The sequence below is a fragment of the Convolutriloba macropyga genome, chromosome 10, assembly GCF_964194025.1.
Source record: "Convolutriloba macropyga chromosome 10, txConMacr16.3, whole genome shotgun sequence".
Taxonomy (NCBI): domain Eukaryota; kingdom Metazoa; phylum Xenacoelomorpha; order Acoela; family Convolutidae; genus Convolutriloba; species Convolutriloba macropyga.
In genome coordinates, this window is record NC_134477.1 from 3,155,290 (window position 1) to 3,174,586 (window position 19,297).

The 19,297-nt window shown below is 36.3% G+C and overlaps 1 protein-coding gene across 1 annotated transcript in view; it reads left to right on the forward strand.

Moving 5' to 3' along the window:
* The window catches only part of LOC142348526 (uncharacterized), a 127,293-nt gene that overhangs the window by 46,487 nt on the left and 61,509 nt on the right, over positions 1–19,297 (forward strand). The window contains exons 9-10 of the mRNA XM_075399899.1: positions 6,483–6,662; positions 7,514–7,738. Coding sequence (XP_075256014.1) covers positions 6,483–6,662; positions 7,514–7,738 — 405 coding nt within the window. The remainder of the gene's footprint in view (positions 1–6,482; positions 6,663–7,513; positions 7,739–19,297) is intronic.

The following is a 19,297-nucleotide window of genomic DNA, read 5'->3' on the forward strand; positions in this document are numbered from 1 at the left end:
CTAAGTCAAAACTCACTCTCCTCTAATCTAAAGAAAACCTAGATGTTAACAGTACCCACAATCGAATTCCAACTAAACTGAAAACTGCTCCGCACAATCGCATTCTCTTTCTCTCTCTCTCTCTCGATCAAACTCCAACTTGACCCTGTCCACGGGCTTCTTTTTCTTCTTCATTTGTTGCACAAGTCGATTCTCCTCTCTCGTCAATTACACTAGCAAAGGCCACTATTGTTCAACTGCAACCACCACAGCCGTCAATCCACTCCGACTGTCAAGAAGTCTGAAGAGAGCCCACCCAGGAGCGCCGCTGTAGAATTTTGTACTTTGCTTAGGCTGACTAGCTGGAGACCGACTAGCGCTCAAAACTCTAACAAATTGAAAGGGGTGTTTTTGTGGCTCTCAGACTTCTATTGGCGGGCTCTTTGTCCCCAATGTGCTCTTTTTGACTGTAAGTAACTGTAGTTGCAATAATCAATTGATTCGAGTAATCAAATAACATTAAATGAACGAAAAAGAAATGTAAAACGTCACAAAATCAAATCAAAAATAAACAAGAGTTTTATTATAAAAGATGGTTAACGACTTCAACTTTGTAACCAAATTGACCACTAAAAGGCATATATTCTCTCAGTTCTAAAAGTTCTCAATTAAGCCACTTGATCTAACTGCGGTTTTTTGGTGCTTTCCCGTGTTCTGATTTCCAATCACTCAAATCGTTGTTCTAGTTTCCAATCGCTCAAAGCGGTGCTCTGAAATTATCAAGTCAGATCAACTCTCTCAACAATGTTTTTGTTATCACAACTTCTCTACAGGTCATCTCATAAGCTACAGCTTTTTTATGGTACTGGTTTGCTAATGTTGTTGTTATCAAGCAATAACGTAAAAGAGTGATCAAAACAAAAGAATCTGTTCACTTCGCAATATGGACCATATTATTTATGCCTCTCTGTCGTAACTTTTTTACTGACTTCAAAAGAACAATTGAATGACCTAAACGCCCTCTTTCTATATTAATGACTTCTATTGAAGCTATTCAAATTAAAACAAGCACAATATCAGATTTACGAAGCTACCAATTAATCAGTCGGTCAAACTTTGAACTGAAGAATTCAAGCCCTATTTCGATGTTTTAAAGCCCCCCATCGGTATCTGTAAAACGAATTCGTCAAAAGTGACAACAATGGAACTTGCCCAAAGTTTTTACTTACTCCCTACCAATTTTCATCACATTGAGGAAAATACCGGATATCATCTAAAATTTTTATAAATTTGGTCCCCCTCAGAAAATCAATATTGCACCCACTGAACTTCTAATTCACCCTTTTTTTGTTCCCTAGAAGTCTGGCTTGTCAAGTGACTTTGAATTGCAAGCCCACAACCTTACTAACAATTCTATGGTAACCGACTTTCGAAATTCAAGTTGTATCCGTTTTTATGGCGACAATTTTATGAGAAAAATAGGTTTTCCCAAATTCTAAAAAAGGGTCAATTATGTTGATGAACTGAATATTTTCGCTAAATAGCAGTTGCTTTGCACGCGTGATGCTATTTCTCTCTCTCTCATTGTCTAAAGAGAGAGAGAGAGAGAGAGAGAGAGAGAGAGAGAGAGAGAGAGAGAAACTTATCTCTTCTGTAGGTCTTGTGTAACTAGAATATGATCATCCATGACTTACTTCACTTAATAAATGACTTTTGCACTTATAAATTTAAAATTAATTTAACTTAGTTTGAGGTAAAAAAAATTCATTATTGTAATAAAAGTCGGTAATAAAGAAATTCTGTGAATTATCAAAAGAAACAAATTGATTTATCGCCGAATTTTTTTCAGTTTTTTGCGGCGTCAATTACTTCATCTGAACTAATTTCGGTATCTGTTTCTCTCTTCTGTATTCCTCAGCACGCAAGTCTAATTCGTTGCTATTTCCGCACTCTGCCGGCTAAGTTATGTTAGTTTTTTGCTCAGTATTTACTATTCCATTTTTCATCTCTACAAGACGATTCAATAACAATCCCGATCGGAAATAAATTTTTCGAGAACATTTTGAGGTTTTTGAGGCAAACCCGAAGTGGGCTTATGTTAATGCATTAAACTTAAATGATAGAGAACTACCGCTGCACGCAAAATAAAAATAATTTGTTCATCTGGTTAGTACGAGACGAGATCAATTTTCAAAAAATCAAGAGCAGACCGAAAGTCCAACTCTTGGGTTGTGATGACACACAACACACCGTTTGTCAATACCGGTTGCGCCTCCTCTACATCTGCATCGTCCATCGATTCGTCAGTACTGGAGAGTTCCATGCCTCTGCTTAGTTCAACCCACTTTTTGCTTGTTTCATTCAACACCTCCAACTCCCACAAGTACTTGTTTGTAAAGCTTCCACCAAAACTCACACTTCGCCGTTTACTGAACTTCAAACAACTTTCTCTTACTAAGGACATTTCTAGCAGAAGAGTTTTCTTGATTGCTTAGTAAATTTAGCAGAAGGGTGTTCTACTCCTTAGTAATTTATCAAGCAACAACGTAGAAGAGTGATCAAAACAAAAGAATCTGTTCATTTCGCATTTTGGACCATATTAATTATGCCTCTCTGACGTAAATTTTCTAATGACTTCAAAAGAACAATTTTATGACCTGAACGCCCTCATTAAGCATTATTGACATCTCTTCAAGCTATTTAATTTAGAACAAACGCAGTATCAGACTTATGACGCTACCAATTAATCAATCGGTCAAACTATGAACTCAAGAATTCAAGCCTTATTTTGAAGTTTAAAGCCCCCCAGGGTATCTATAGAACAAATGCGCCAAAAATTACAATAAAGAAACTTGACCAAAGTTTGTACTTACTCCCTACCGAGTTTCATCACACTGAGGTAAATACCGGATGATAACTAAAACTTTATAAATTTGGTCCCCCTCAATAAGTCAATATAACACCCATTGAACTTCTAATTCAACCTTTCTTTTGTTCCATAGAAGTCTGGTTTGTCAAATAACTGTGAATTGCAAGCCAACAACCCTATTAACAATCCTATGGTAACCAATTTTCGAAATTCAAGTTCTATCCATTTTTATGGCGACTTTTATGAGAAAATTATTACAACCCAAACTCTACACTCCTCCCTTCTAGACAATAATTCTCCCAAACAATTCTTAAAATTGGCATTTGACCTAACTCTTTATCAACAAATCTCAAAAATGTTCTGCTAGTCTTGTTGATTTATCCAGTCTCCCTTATCAGTAAGTTTTGCTAACTGCATACCTTACTTTTTCTTTTAAGTTCCACAACACATCACGAGAGACTTAATCGCATAAGCTAGGCCTAGTAGACCAATTGTGAACCATTGCTATCTACAAAAGAGCATTAATAGTACATCAACTCTTTAATCTAGAACATTTATCAAATTTACAGCAATGAATTCAAATGAACAAATATTGCTAAAACTACTCGAAGGATTACGCAATATAAAAATTTGAACTGATTATAGATAAATCACATAAAACAACTAAGAAAGAGGCAATTCACTAACACTCTCTCCTACGTCTGATCCACACAATAACTGATTATTTGAACAACCGATTTTTTTTTATCATTTATCCCGGCCATCTCACCAAAAATTCTATTTGAACAACATAGAAACTATCAATCCAATCAAATAGGTTCAACTCACCTTCTAATACTTTTTCAAGGTTAGTCATATGCAACTAGCCTGCTCTCCACAATGTTCACAAACCACATTTCTGTGTTAAACCACTGATACTTGATGCACCCTCTACCAGTTACAGTTTGGGTAACAATATCAAGCAATTATTTCAAACAAACTTAACAAAATTAAAAAAATTCTGACTAACTTTAAAACCTTCACGACCAATGATTAGACACAAAAGCTAATTTCAAAAACAAGATTAAATTAACAACAAGGAAAAGCTATTGTGATGAAGATAATGAAATTGACTGTACGTTCTCAAAATTTCTCTTCCTTCGATGCTTGAAAGGATGTCCTTCCATCTCCTCATTGGACCGCCATCTCACTTCTGGTGGTCTCCTCCTCCAAAACCATCTCCTCATCAACTTCAGCCTACTCCATCTCCACATCAGCTTCTGAATTGTCTGAAGCCACATTGTCCCTTCTGACATCGAGTCTCGACAACCGTTGAAACACAATCCTCTCTGACAGAACTCCTCCCTTCTGCTGTGGACACAGCCCATCAATCCCAACAACGCATAATGCAATTCGACTACTGACTGAGACTCCCTCCTTAGTTTTTTGTGGACTACATCTCTTTTGCTATCGACTGGTGGGAAACATACAACTGGCATCCCATGGACTTCCTCGCTTCTGCTTCCAAAGTCGTTTGAAGACCCCAAAGAAAAGAAATAACATTCATTTCGAGGACCTTGGCCCTGATTAACACACTTAAACGCCGCTCCCATTCGAAACCACAGGTCATCGGAGTCTCTTTCAACCATCCACACATTGCTGTGCCTTATTTCTCCTACAATATTCTCTGCAATTCCTCTGTCCCCTGGACTCCTATTTTCAATTGGGGTCCGCATATCTGTTCTCCACTCTATCTGAGGTCATGCCATTTTTAGTTTCTGATTGTTCCAAGGAACCTCCAGCGTCACTGTCAAGAGCAGACCGAAAGTCCAACTCTTGGGTTGTGATGACACACAACACACCGTTTGTCAATACCGGTTGCGCCTCCTCTACATCTGCATCGTCCACCGATTCGTCAGTACTGGAGAGTTCCATGCCTCTGCTTAGCTCAACCCACTTTTTGCTTGTTTCACCTCAAACTCCCACAAGTACTTGTTTGTAAAGCTTCCACCAAAACTCACACTTCGCCGTTTACTGAACTTCAAACAACTTTCTCTTACTAAGGACATTTCTAGCAGAAGGGTTTTCTTGATTGCTTAGTAAATTTAGCAGAAGGGTGTTCTACTCCTTATCAAGCAACAACGTAGAAGAGTGATCAAAACAAAAGAATCTGTTCATTTCGCATTTTGGACCATATTAACTATGCCTCTCTGACGTAAATTTTCTAATGACTTCAAAAGAACAATTTTATGACCTGAACGCCCTCATTAAGCATTATTGACTTCTCTTCAAGCTATTGAATTTAGAACAAACGCAGTATCAGACTTATGACGCTACCAATTAATCAATCGGTCAAACTATGAACTCAAGAATTCAAGCCTTATTTTGAAGTTTAAAGCCCCCCAGGGTATCTATAGAACAAATGCGCCAAAAATTACAATAAAGAAACTTGACCAAAGTTTGTACTTACTCCCTACCGAGTTTCATCACACTGAGGTAAATACCGGATGATAACTAAAACTTTATAAATTCGGTCCCCCTCAATAAGTCAATATAGCACCCACTGAACTTCTAATTCAACATTTTTTTGTTCCATAGAAGTCTGGCCTGTCAAATGACTTTGAATTGCAAGCCCACAACCTTACTAACAATTCTATGGTAACCGACTTTCGAAATTCAAGTTGTATCCGTTTTTATGGCGACAATTTTATGAGAAAAATAGGTTTTCCCAAATTCTAAAAAAGGGTCAATTATGTTGATGAACTGATTATTTTCGCTAAATAGCAGTTGCTTTGCACGTGTGATGCTATTTCTCTCTCTCTCATTGTCTAAAGAGAGAGAGAGAGAGAGAAACTTATCTCTTCTGTAGGTCTTCTGTGTAACTAGAATATGATCATCCATGACTTACTTCACTTAATAAATGACTTTTGCACTTATAAATTTAAAATTAATTTAACTTAGTTTGAGGTAAAAGAAATTCATTATTGTAATAAAAGTCGGTAATAAAGAAATTCTGTGAATTATCAATAGAAACAAATTGATTTATCGCCGAATTTTTTTCAGTTTTTTGAGGCGTCAATTACTTCATCTGAACTAATTTCGGTATCTGTTTCTCTCTCCTGTATTCCTCAGCACGCAAGTGTAGTCTAATTCGATGCTATTTCCGCACTCTGCCGGCTATGTTATGTTAGTTTTTTGCTCAGTATTTACTATTCCATTTTTCATCTCTACAAGACGATTCAATAACAATCCCGATCGGAAATAAATTTTTCGAGAACATTTTGAGGTTTTTGAGGCAGACCCGAAGTGGGCTTATGTTAATGCATTAAACTTAAAAGATAGAAAACTACCGCTGCACGCAAAATAAAAATAATTTGTTCATCTGGTTAGTACGAGACGAGATCAATTTTCAAAAAATCAAGATAAGTATTGGATCTTTATTCATCAATTGTATTTTCTTTATGCCAGAATTGGTAAAATACGTGCACATTTGGCACTGTGAAACGACACGTTAATAAACCTGCACCAGCTTTCCATAACAGAGGGAAAATTCTGAGTCTCTGATTCTAGTTAAAATATCGGTCATTCTCTGAATCCGGTTTTCTGATCTGTAGACTTATAAACAACTGTTTTACTAAATCTTCTCTGGTTGAAGAGTTAGACGACCCAGTTAGTATGGAAGAAGTTCAGCTGTCTCCGGACAACTCAGTAGCCAATGGTCCATCCGGAGAGACAGATCAGTCCAGTGGCGATGGGATGGGAAGTGACTTGGGAATCAAGTTTAAGAACCCGGGAGACGGGAATTATGTCATGTTTGGGGATGACAAAAGCATTAGTATGTTGAGTAGTTTGAGGTTGGGCATTAAATGAGCTTGCTGACTATATACAGTCGTTGTTTTGTTTCTGACAAAAATTAAGGGTTCAATTGTCTTTTTGAGGGACCGGGCCAGTCAATTAGAGTTCTGTGTTTGAGAGGGGGGGGGGGGTCCCAAAATGGGATGAAAACATGGGATGATTCAATACTTTGTAGGGAACATACTAGGGGAAAAATTAAGTAGAACAATTCCCGCGCTCATCTCTCGTTTATCACTAGCAATTATCACTAGCAATTTCTTTCTCTATTAGCCCTACATTTTGACCCACATCAGCTCATTTTATGTAATTCAGCGCAATTTAAGCTCATTTCTCACACAATTTGAAGCACTTTCAGCTCATTTTATGCACAATTACAAAACACCTTCGGCTTTACTTTTCCTGCACAATTTTGAGGTTGATTCCGTAATTTTTTCACTACTTCCAAGTACCTTGTCCTATTTTTTTATTTAGGCAATTACAAATCACTTCAAAATAATTCACTGAAAAAACTCAAAAAGCACTTGCTGCTCATTTCTGTATCATCTGAATCACAATAAGCTGATTTCCTGCGTAATTAGAAGCTGATGATTTAGCTAATTTCTTGCGCAATTTATAAGCTCATTCCACGATTGCATTTTTTTCTCTCGCTCAAGTTCAAACACACATTCCTATCTGTAATTGCAAGAATTCAAAACATGCACGCTCTATTACTGCACAATTTAGCAATAGTTTTTAATCAAATTTTTTCATCAAATTTCACAAATTTTTACCAATTTTCACAAATTGCCACCAAAAATAACTTCCGAAAAATAGTTGACAGTTTAACTTCAGGCCACACGTCAGTTGAAGAATTTCTTGAAACATCAAAGTGTGAAATATCACATCACTCTACTGAGTCAAGGTCAAATGGTGACCAGTACCAGACACACAAACACACAACAGAGGTCAAAAAGACAGTCACCACACAGCACTCAATGTCCACTTATAGTGTCATGAGAACACTCCCAGGCACTCACACAAACACACACAATGACACCGACATTCTCAGTCTACACGGTACCAAATTGGGTTCATTTCATTTTCACCACCCCTCATTAGAAGTTGGGGAGGGGGGGGGGGGGGGGGGGTTGGAGTTTTTTACACTTCAAATTTGCATGCAACCTTATATTAACCCTCCCTACATACAAACTCAATCAATTCTCACATTTTTGTTTCCCGAGGGTTTAATACTGTTACTACTTACAAACATCACTAAAAATCTTCTTTGAGTAGTAAGATAATAGGGTACTAAGATAGGGGGGGGGGGGGGGGGGTTATCCTTTGAATTAATACTTGTGATAATAGGGGGTTATCCTTGGCGGCGCTACATGTACTACGGCCGTGCATGGGTGATGCATGTAAACTAGCTACATGTAGTTTGATTTCGTTGGAAAAGCCTGGTTAGAGACATTTTTGAGTGAGCGTTTATAAAATCATATGGCTACCATTGCTACAGTTGATTTGAAGAGTATTCACAAAACTTACAAAGAAATCGAAAAAAAATATTCACAATACGGTGAACAGTATTTATATTTTTTAGCTACTCGTCTGCATTTGAATCCTGAGATTGATTTAGATATAGCTTTGAAACTACGACCTTATGGTGGTTTGATTGGCATCGACAATTCAGCCCTCGACAAATATCATTCAAGATTTTGAGACTGCATGCGATACTTCACGACGCTTCCAGTTTTGTATATGAATATAGTGAAAAGGGTCCAGGCTATTCTTACGTATTACCTTGTTCAGTGACAAATGAGTGCCTTGGTCATGTGACTGGAACTGCTTTTTGTTTATACGTAAAATCCTTCAAAAATAGTTTTTTCAATTTGCTGCAATGTTGAAATCCGGAGCGTTTGTTCTTGATTTTGATGGCTTTCGAAGTAAAAAATCTGCATTTATATTAAAAGAACTTGCGGTATCTACCGAACATTACAACGATATAGTTTCGCTTTTACCTCTAAACTCATTTAACATACTTTCTTCGAGTGAGCAAAAATCTTTCCTGTGGGTATCTAAATTCCTTCATGGCCTCTCCTGGGAGACAGGAGAGTACCGTTATCATTACTTGCAACCGATTTTTCAAAGTATAGTTCTTCGATTTCCCTTTTCTGATTTTTTTGCAAAAAGATTAGAAAAAACGGAAACTTTAGGGCAGCTGTTACAGAGCAACATTATCAACTTGGAAACTTTGTACTGCCCAAAAATTTAACATTTGAAATTAAATCGGGAGACACCTGTTTATAAATTACATAAATTGAGTTGCACAAAACGACAGAGAAGCAAGCATTGTGCCAATAAGAAGGCAAAACTCTTTTACCAGTGGCTGACGAATGAATCGTCGGTTAGAAAAACCAGCTCCGTCGCTATTGCAAATGAATTTGTCTCCAAATTTGACAGTTTACAGTTGCATAACGCCTGAAAATCAGATAACGGTTACTCTTATCAAGGAAGAAAAAATTGACACAAGAGGCCAAACAGTTTTGAGAAAACAGCAGATTGTGTGTGCTGGTGCTGAAATAGAAGCTTTCAAAAAGTACCTTCTCTACTGGAGTACTTCAATTGTACCATGTCTTTACAAGAGAAAATGAAAAAGTTGAAACTAACCCCTTTAACTACGCCCAAGCGTGCAGTACCAGTTCTGATGTCTCTGGACGAGGAGACTCTTCCCGATGACATCAAGCAGAACAATGTAGAAACAATTGTTTTTAGAGATAAACAAGATTTGATGAATGCAAACTATACAATCACTTACAAACAAGGAGACGAAGACTCTGGATATGTTTCTCATGAATTTTTTTTTGTTAAATAATTATGGAAAAATTCTTGGAAAGCAATACGTTTTCTGAATAATTTTATTTTAAAATGAGTCAAACCGAAGATCAATTAGATTCGGGCGGAGGCATTACTGACTTGGTTTTTGACGCCGAAAACCAAGAAAGAATATCTTGGAGGTTTTGCATTTCGAGATTACCTCGATCAGAGGTTGTATGCTTTACATAAATCATTATGATAATTTTCCTTATAACTGTATCTCTCGCCAAGTTGTTTTTTTTTCAGTCTTGACTGTGAAGAATCCATATTTTTGTTTTCACTTCTCTCTTGTACAGTTGGATACGCTCTTCCAAATCCAAAGTTATGAAAAAAAATATTTCTACTACTGACCGGTTGCTCATGGCTGTTTGCGGGCGATCTTGTTTCGGGAAAACTGAGCTCATTTTCAAAATGTTATTAGTTGGCACATTTTTTCCAGAGTTTCAAACAATTTATCATTTTTATCAGCATGATCAGCCAAAATTCCAATAGTTGAAGAAGAAGAAACTGAACATACATTTTAAAAATTCTCCAATTATGAGCTCATTTCAGAGTTAGAGAACTGCTTTTTGTGTTCGATGATTCATGTGAAAAAATTTTTAATGACGAAGTATTTTCCAAATTAGCTATGGCATGGTGACATAGAAACATCAGTGTAATTTATGTTACACAAAAATTGTTCCAGCAAAGCAGATGGTCCAGAACAATTGATCTAAACACAACACATATCATATTTTTTAAATCACCACGTGACACACAACAGATTAATTTTTTTGGTCGACAGTTGAAAAAATGCACAATTTTTAAAAGAAAGCTATGAGCTCGCAAGCAAAGAACCGTTTGGTCATTTACTAATTGATTTGGATCCCAAAACATCAGACGTCTTGCACTACAAACTGTTTTCCTACAGAACCATCAATTTTTTATCTGCCATTAGCTAAAGCTGTTATCAAAAGTCTGAGCGATGAGAGAGAAATAAGATTGTATGCTGGGGCGGCTGCTAGAGATATCTGATACAAAACTAAAAGAGAAGATCGAGAGAGCTCCAACTCATTTCATTAAATTCTTTCGCGAATGTTTGCTGAATGTTGTCAGTGGTAAAGTTCCAATAAGAAAAAAGTTTTGTAGAAGGTTATGAAAAATCATTCAGAAAACTATTGTCTAGACAAACAAGTTCGAAAAGAAGAGGCAACTTTTTGCTAGAGAAACAGATTTGTTCAAAACTGTTGGTTTCGCTTGTCATCGTTATTTAACAAAATCGTAATGCACACGGAAGAATTCATTTTAATTCCAAAACGAATGTTTGCTTCACATCAACAGGTTAAAAAAGAAGTTTTGGACAATCCCTTTTATAAACAGAAAGCTGCACAGCTGTCTGTTTTGCAACGAAACCAGTCCAACTCAATGGAAAAACCAGAGAAAGCACTTGAACCAGTTGAGACTGCGAACAAAGTGGTTGAAACAGCAGAAGAGGAAAAAACAGATCCCATGAGTAAAGACAGCGAGCTTGAAACGGTAGTGAAAAAAACAAAAAAGCTAAGATTTCGACTCCATAATGTTAGAGCTAGAATTTATGAATAAAAACCAAATCAAAAGATAAAAATCAAACTTGACTTGGTTACCCAATCTGGAACATTAACCATAGAGTCGAATGACGTTATTCACGTTAATAAAGAAATACTGGGCATTAAAGCCTCTTTCTGTACAATCTAAAGCAACCAACTAAAAAAATTGACATTGCAAAATACTCAAAAAATTTAAATGCTCTTAATATCTTACCTCATCTTGTTGCAAATACACATGCCAAGCAAATCTTGGAAGCCTCGTCTGAAAGTGAACAAGATTTTTTCCCAAGTAGAGAACAACCCAGCCGACAAGAGCTCTTCTCTAGTAGAGAAGAACCAAGTGGCTCAAAACCAACACAAAAAAGATATAAAGAGGAAACGGTCCAAACGACAGACAAAGAAGAGACCAGTCCGAAGATGTGATCGTTCTTTTCCTGAAGTAAAAAAATTGATTCAGTTTTCGTATGGACCAGCTTCGTATGGAAGCATAAAGCGACTGCAGGCTCAAAGCAAGCTCCCTATAGGTAAAGTCCAGTCCTAATTGAAGACAATGCCGTCCCTCACAAAGTACCGTTCAATTCGATAAAAATTTCCAAGACTTAAAGTTTTTGTAAAAGACATCAACGAAATTTGGTCTTTGGATTTGGCAAACGTTGATAAACTGGCAAAGTATATCCGCAATAAAAAGTATCTTCTAGTAGCGGTTGATTTTTTTGTCAAAATATTTTTGACTTTTTGTCACGAGTGGAACCATTAAAAACAAAGTATGCAAGAGAAGCAGCTGAAGCATTCAAAGATGATCAAAAACAAACAGCCCAAAAAAGTATGGGTTGAAGATTGTACAGAATTTCTTGGAGCATTCAAACAATTGCGTACCAAACGTGGAATCCAATTAAATAGTACTCACAGCGAAAAAAGTCAGCTTTTATAGAGAGAAACATTAGATCTATTAAAACCATTATTCTTCGGTATCTTGAAGAAAAGTGGACCTATAGCTGCATTGACCAATTAGATCAATTTGTGAAAACAATCAATTCAAGAGTCAATCGAGTAACTAAAATTGCTCCTGACAAAGTTACAAAAAAAGATGTGCCACGACTAGTGTCATTGGCAGCACAAACAAGCTCAACACAGAAACCCAAGTTTTACATTGGAGACTTTGTGAGAGTAGTAAAAAAATATATAGCGTTCAGGAAAAGTTACAAGCAATCGTTCACAGACAAAGTCTTTGAAATAACGGTAATACCAACATTAAGCCCAACAACATACTCCCTAATTGACGCAGACAAAGAATTAATTCAAGGAAAAGTTTACCAACCAGAATTACAACTTGTTAGGCTCCCTGTCGTTGAAATTTCTAACAACCGGTTTGAAGACGAGTTTACAGTTCACGTTGTTTCATCCGCTTCAATGGAAATATTTGATTTAAACACACTTCCTTCATTTAGGAAATTTTTTAATGACGAAATTCAACTTGCCGGTGATTGGAGAGTGGCGCTAAGTGAATTCATATTACCAACAAAAATAGAAAACACAGTAAACCGAAATCTAATTGTGTACAACTTAAAAGACTATGAAGATTACCAAAAGATGTCTTCTCGAGCCAATGTTATTTCTAGACCATACAGTGGACAACAATTTAGTTTTGTGCCAGGAACCTTTGATACAGTGGCACAACTTCTCGCTACAATTAAGCGCACAATTGGACTGCCCCATTTTTCATTGAGAGAGTTGACGAGTTCTGGAAAATATGAAATTTTATTTTGCAAGTATGAGGGAATTATATTTCCCAGCGAGGAAATTCCGAGCATTATTGGATTTATGGGTATTCCCAACGGCAATGGAATACATATAGGGTACAAAATGATTCCTAATGCGAACAGATTTATGAAAAGTGATGATACAAAAACTTATTATGGGGAGTTCCCAGCTGACCTCTAATTTTCATCTATACCAACATAATTGAATATCAATACGTTGGTTAACGTCTGAAAAACGGTAGTGATTGTGAGCATGAACCAACTCATGGGATAGTTTTTACAAATTTAGACTATAAGAAGCTCCTAACCAACACAATTCAATCGATTTCAAATGAAATGAAAACAGAAACAGGACAATTAGTTCCCTTTTTGGAACTGGAAAAGTTATTCCAACACTACAATTCAACAAATTGTCCCCATAAAATGGATTTATGTTATGCTAATCAAGCAACGTCTTTGCCCCACTTCTCTGGACATTTTCGCCAAAGAGGAAGTAGTTTTGGAGACCTAGCTGCAGGCATTGGACGTGTTGCGCTGCCTGTAGCACGTCGTTTTATTTTGCCTACACGGAGCGTATCGGTAAAGAACTCTTGGAACAAAGTGTTCCAGAGATTTTGGATGTAGTCGGAAGCAAAAAATCTCCTAAACAGGCAGTTAAAAATACAATATTAAAAACTGTCAAAAAACAGACAGGGGGATCTCGACGAAATATTTCACGTCGGAAGAAGTTAATACGAGTCAAGCCACAGAAAGCAACCAACAAACGCACAAAAACATTTTCAACGCACAGAGCTCCAAAAAGAAGTCGGTCAGATTTTTTTGCCAGAGTGAACGATGTTCACTAATCTTTTTACCATCAGAAGCAACTCACAGTTCTTTGGATGTATTCGAAAAACTTTCTCTCTTAATAATCGATGGTAGTTTTTGTCAAAAGTTGGGCCCAGTCTACAGTCCAAATGGATCCAAGTTGGAATTTGAAGTCGCCGGCGACCGAAATAATTTTATTGACTTACAGAAAATTTTCTTGGAAGTGAAATGTAAAACTGTCCAGTCATCAGAAGCTGATTTGAAACATGACGCAGGAGCGGCAACAGATGTTACGAAGACAGAAGCTCCCTATTTTTGCAATAATGTGTTACCTCCACTCTTCTTTGACTGTACAGTGTCTGCTAATGAAAAAAATTTCAAACGCTAACGAAACTTTGCTCATAAAAGTTTTATTGAAACAGAATTTTCACATAACAAAGATGCAAAAAACACCTGGTTGGCATGTCAGGGCTACTTCTACGAAGAAAATACAGGAGCGCTGTCAACTGGAGAAGTGAACAGAAGGAAAGCCTTAGTGAGGCAATCAGATGAGTGCACATTCTACGGTAAAGTTGCAGTCAACTTTTTTCCACCTGTGACAGACATTGGCTAAGTGATGTGACACTTCGCATTGCATTTAGACCATCAATAGATGATTTTCTTTCAAAGTCTGAGAATGCAGTCAAGCACTACAAAGTAAAAATTGCCGTAGCTAATTTGTATGTGCGCAAGATTATATTAAACGATGATGTTGTATCGGCTATTGAAAAAACGTTATTAAAAAATCCAGCTTCGTATTCCTACCTGGAGACTCTAACAAAAACATTTGTGGCGTCAATGAGTATCCACATTTGGAAACAGGAAAATATTTTTGCCAGAGAACCGATTTGTAGACTAGCAATTTGTCTGAACACTAACGAAGCGTTTCTTGGCAAACAACAGACAAAATCCATTGAATTTCCGCAAATTCGACCTTGAGCAGATTTATATTTATCGAAACGGTTTACCTGTGGCAGACAGTCCGTTATCAACAAGTGATGACAAACGTCTTTACTTTAATACAATATCGGATTTAGCTTACATCGACAATGGTCATGGAATAAGTTTGACAGATTACCCAAACCAATTCAGAATGGTTTTTCGAATTGACCAGCACATAACAAGCATCCCACAATTTTATTCATCCTGAGCTTACAAATTTGCAATTTCTATTGAGTTGAAATTTTCTGCGGCCTTACCGAACAATATAAAGATATTCATTATTGGCAAAAAAGCTAGCGCAATTTTTGTTGATAGTGCAAGAATAGTATCAAAGAATCACATTCTGACAAATTAATGATGGATGAAGCTGATATTAATGATTCAATTCAAAGCTGCAAAACTCTTCAATATAAATACCACGGTGTGTTTGCGGCCAACAATTTTCCGGAAAAAATGAACAGAAACAGCTTCCTTATTGTTAATGCAGCAACTGCTGAAAATATTGGAACCACTGGTTACTGTTATGCAGAAAAAAATCAACTTTTGTTTGCCGTTCCCCTTGGTCAGCCCATTTCATCCTACAAACACCTATATCAAAGAATCATTTTTGTTGCCAACAATCACAACATCTATCAACTCTTGGAGAATCAACCAACTCAAATTGCAAACTCTAAACTTTGTGGACTTTTGTATTTATATTGCTCATTTTGTTTTCAATGCTCAAAAACTTGTAACTATTAACGATAATGAATTGATTCATTTTGTTTTCAAATGATGTTCTAACCTTACTAACTTGAAATTTTTTTCAAAACTTTACTTTTTCTTCATACACAATGAATCAGAATCAATATTCAATTTTCCATATCCACTCATAAAAATATCCGAATTTTGACAAAAAAGCACCAGAATGAGGACCATACAAAATTTTTTCAACTCTTCGTAAGTTTTCACTTTTAGCAAAATCAGTTTGAGTTTGTTTTGATGGAGGACGGACATTGTAGATAGTCTTCTGAGCAACTACTGGCATCTTGGCACTCGGTTTGGTATTGACATTTGTTTGTTTTGTAGAGCTGCTTTTCGATAAATTGTTCTTGTTAGCAAAAGCTGGCAGTCGTTTGCGCTCTGACTGTGCATCGGTTTTTTCCGCCTAACTGTTGAATTCGATTGCTAATATAAGCCTTGAAAACACATCTCCATTATTCTCCAAATTTGGTGCAATCCACAACAAGAATTTGAAAGCTGTATAAACGCAAGGCACAGGAAAGCTCTGATATCGTTTCAGTGTTTCGTTTTCAAAAGTAGTTGTATCAATCAGAACGTGATACTGGCTATTTACTAAATTGCAAATTTCGGAATCAAAATGTGCGCACACTGCATAAAAATTCCCAATAGAAAAGCTAGATTTTTCTTCCACAATGAGAAATTTGAGCGGTTTCTGAAATTGTTTAAAGTATTTTGGAGAACGCTCAAACATCGCTTCACCCATCGTTGCTGACAACTTCTTTTTGAATTTTTGGTTTCTTCGCTAGTGGTGGTTTTGTTTTTGACTGCTGATCAGCCACTGAGTTCTGTATTTTGGCTAGCTGAGCTGACCAAATTTTCAAACTCTCCAAGAGTTAACAAAATTATTTGTTCAAATTCGTAATCGTCTGTTGCTTTTTTGAACAATTCAGAAATACATTTGTCCCTGTCCTTTCATAGGTTTTCAGCGTTGCCCTGATTAAGCGTTTATCAGTTTTGGAAATATCGAAATAAATATCTCCAAACTCTGTGTCTTCAGTGGACGTGAAATGCATAGTGTGCAAATTGTTTTAATACTTTCAAGTGTTATAATGTGCAAACCTCCAATTCAATGGGGGCGGCAAGCTGGGTTAAAACAAGTGTCGTCAAACTGCCAGATTAAATCCAAATGATTTGTGAATACAGGCTCAAGTACGTTTATTGCGTACTTGAGTCTGTCTGTTGTTCATATATTGCATAATTAACTTCAGCTGTGACCTTATATCAGACAAAAAACATATGTGACCCTTGGTATGTACTTGACGTCATTGAGGAGTGCAGTGTACAGTTTTTATTGGAATTATATCCGGACCATATGTTTTGAGAAAACAAATGTGACCCTGGGTGGGTATTTGGACGAGCAGTGCAGTGTACACTGTTTATTGAAATTATATGCGGACCATTTGTTTTGGTTCTATAGTGAAAACAGATTTGACCCTAAGCGTGTATTTGGACCAGCAGTGCAGTGTACACTGTCAATTGGAATTATATGCGGACCATATGTTTATATTTTGGAACAGATGTGGGATGTTGATATAATTAGAAGCTTATGTGAACCTACAGCAGTAAATAAATTCTGATAAGAATAAATATGCACAAGTGTACAATGAAATGCTAATAATAAAATACGCACTAGATAAGAATTGAGTCAGTATATACTATAAAGTGTACCAACCCATGTATAATAACAAAATTTAGAGCATATAACAGAGCATATACACTACCAAAATTCAAACTCAATTTGGCCCCGGATATAAATTGTTGAATTACACGTTGTGCATTATAACTTTAAAAATATGTATTCATTTTCTTTAAACTTTGCTTTCAGTGCATTTTGCTTTCCTTCCACAGTTCGTTACCAGACAAACACCTAATAACCGTCTTCTATCAAATTGGTTTTAATTTCTTTCTCAAAATGTGTACAAAAATTATGTCCATTCAAATACTTACTGAATCTGTAATTTCGTTGGAGCAAAGATTCGTTTATCAGACACTGTGTTCCAAAATTTTGTTGTGCTGATTGAACAGTAGAGACAAGGCGATGTTTGGCAAACTTACCAGCACTGTTTGATACCTAAGCTTTTCATTAACGCAATTGCTTCTTTAATAGAGATGACAGAACCAGCAGAATGCAGTCTTATTACATCAGGGGGACATTTACCTCAAAAAACTTCTGCCAACATTTCAACATCTTGGCATGGAGTCAATAACTGACGACGTTAAACGAATTTTGTTTCGTTGTACGATTGCGACTGTGTGCCTCTGTTTGAAAACCAGCCAAGAGTTTATCAAGCTTGCGAAAACTCTACTGACATGTGGGGCATAAAGTCATCACCTTGCTCCCCAGAAAATCAATCGCAATTCGATTCAGCCAGCTTGCCAGTAACTAGAGCAGTTGATCCGAGTCCCAGTTTGACACCGACATCCAGTCCATCTCTCTTTGCGGGAATGCACAAGAACAATTCTATGGCTCTGTTCAATGACAACCAGTTTGATACAACGTTACTGTCAACTACACAATTTCAAACACCAGAACCAGCACGTGCTTTTGGTGTCTTAGAAACGCCAAAGATTTGCAATGCACCAAAGAAACGGCTATCTGAGAATTCTTTAATGGATTTATTTGATTAAGTTGAAATTAAAACTTAATGAATCACCACAATACTCTTCTATATAGTGAAATGCTAACTTGATTTTGTTTCAATAATGTGCGATTTCGACTTCTTGAAAGCTGAATTTAACTTTTATATCTGTTTTTATAGTTTTAAATCTGCTGAACCAAAGAAATTAAAACTTTGCCACTGATAAAGTTCGAACATGTTCAGAAAAGATTTTCTTTATGACGTAAGCATACAAATTCGTGTCATATAAAAAGGTCAACTACTACAACTACTATGACGTGGTGTGATTTTTCATTATTATATCCAAAAACATTCTTCTCAGTATACAAAATTTTTGTTAACATTATATGTATTTAACATAAAGTTTAGAGATATAGCCATATGTGAGAGTATGCGAATTTGACGCTAATGACATGCTAACTCCATGCCACAGCTGTAGCATGGATTGAATTCCAAATTCAACTCATAAGTTGAAGAAATGTTCAAGAAAATATTCAAAGAAAATTTTCGAAAAAATGCATTCCAAACGTCAAAATTTGACACTTAATTCAGTAGATGCGCTCTTCAGCTTACACTAGAATCACCTCCCATTTGTTACTTGAGGATCAAATGAAAGAAAAAGAGGATGTTTGTTAAAAATAAAGAAAAACTCAAAATAAAGTTTTTTTGACACATGACCTCTGTCTTTTGACCCCAGAAGAGAGGGTTCCAAAAAACACTTGAAATGAAACTGATTGTTCAGTAAGCCTCAACATACTCTAAAGTACAAAACATCTCATCACACTCTTCAAATTTTACTCACCCGTTATGGAGATAATTAGCCACTAATTAGGGACTAATTAAGGGTTAAGTAACCTAATTACTAATTATTGAAAAAAAAATCAAACTTTTGCAACGGTTTTGTAATCACTGCTTGATGCCTGACATTATTGCTCAAAAGCACCTTCATAAAAAAATGGTTCCTTCACCGATTTTCAAAACATCTGGCAATTAATGTCACATTAACATCTGGCATTAATTAGCATATGAAGTGCCCTAGGGAAAGATGTTAGATCGGTTTTCTCTACATTTTTGGACTTATTTGGTCCTCAGTGCACATTTATCTCATAACAGCTGTCATCAAAAAAGTCCTCAGACAACAGATATTTGTTTATGTCATGTAATTGTTAATTAATGACTTGATGGACAGAAAAACAAACTTTTTTCGGTTTGTTTTTGAGCAACTTTTTATATGGGTCCTATGTTTTT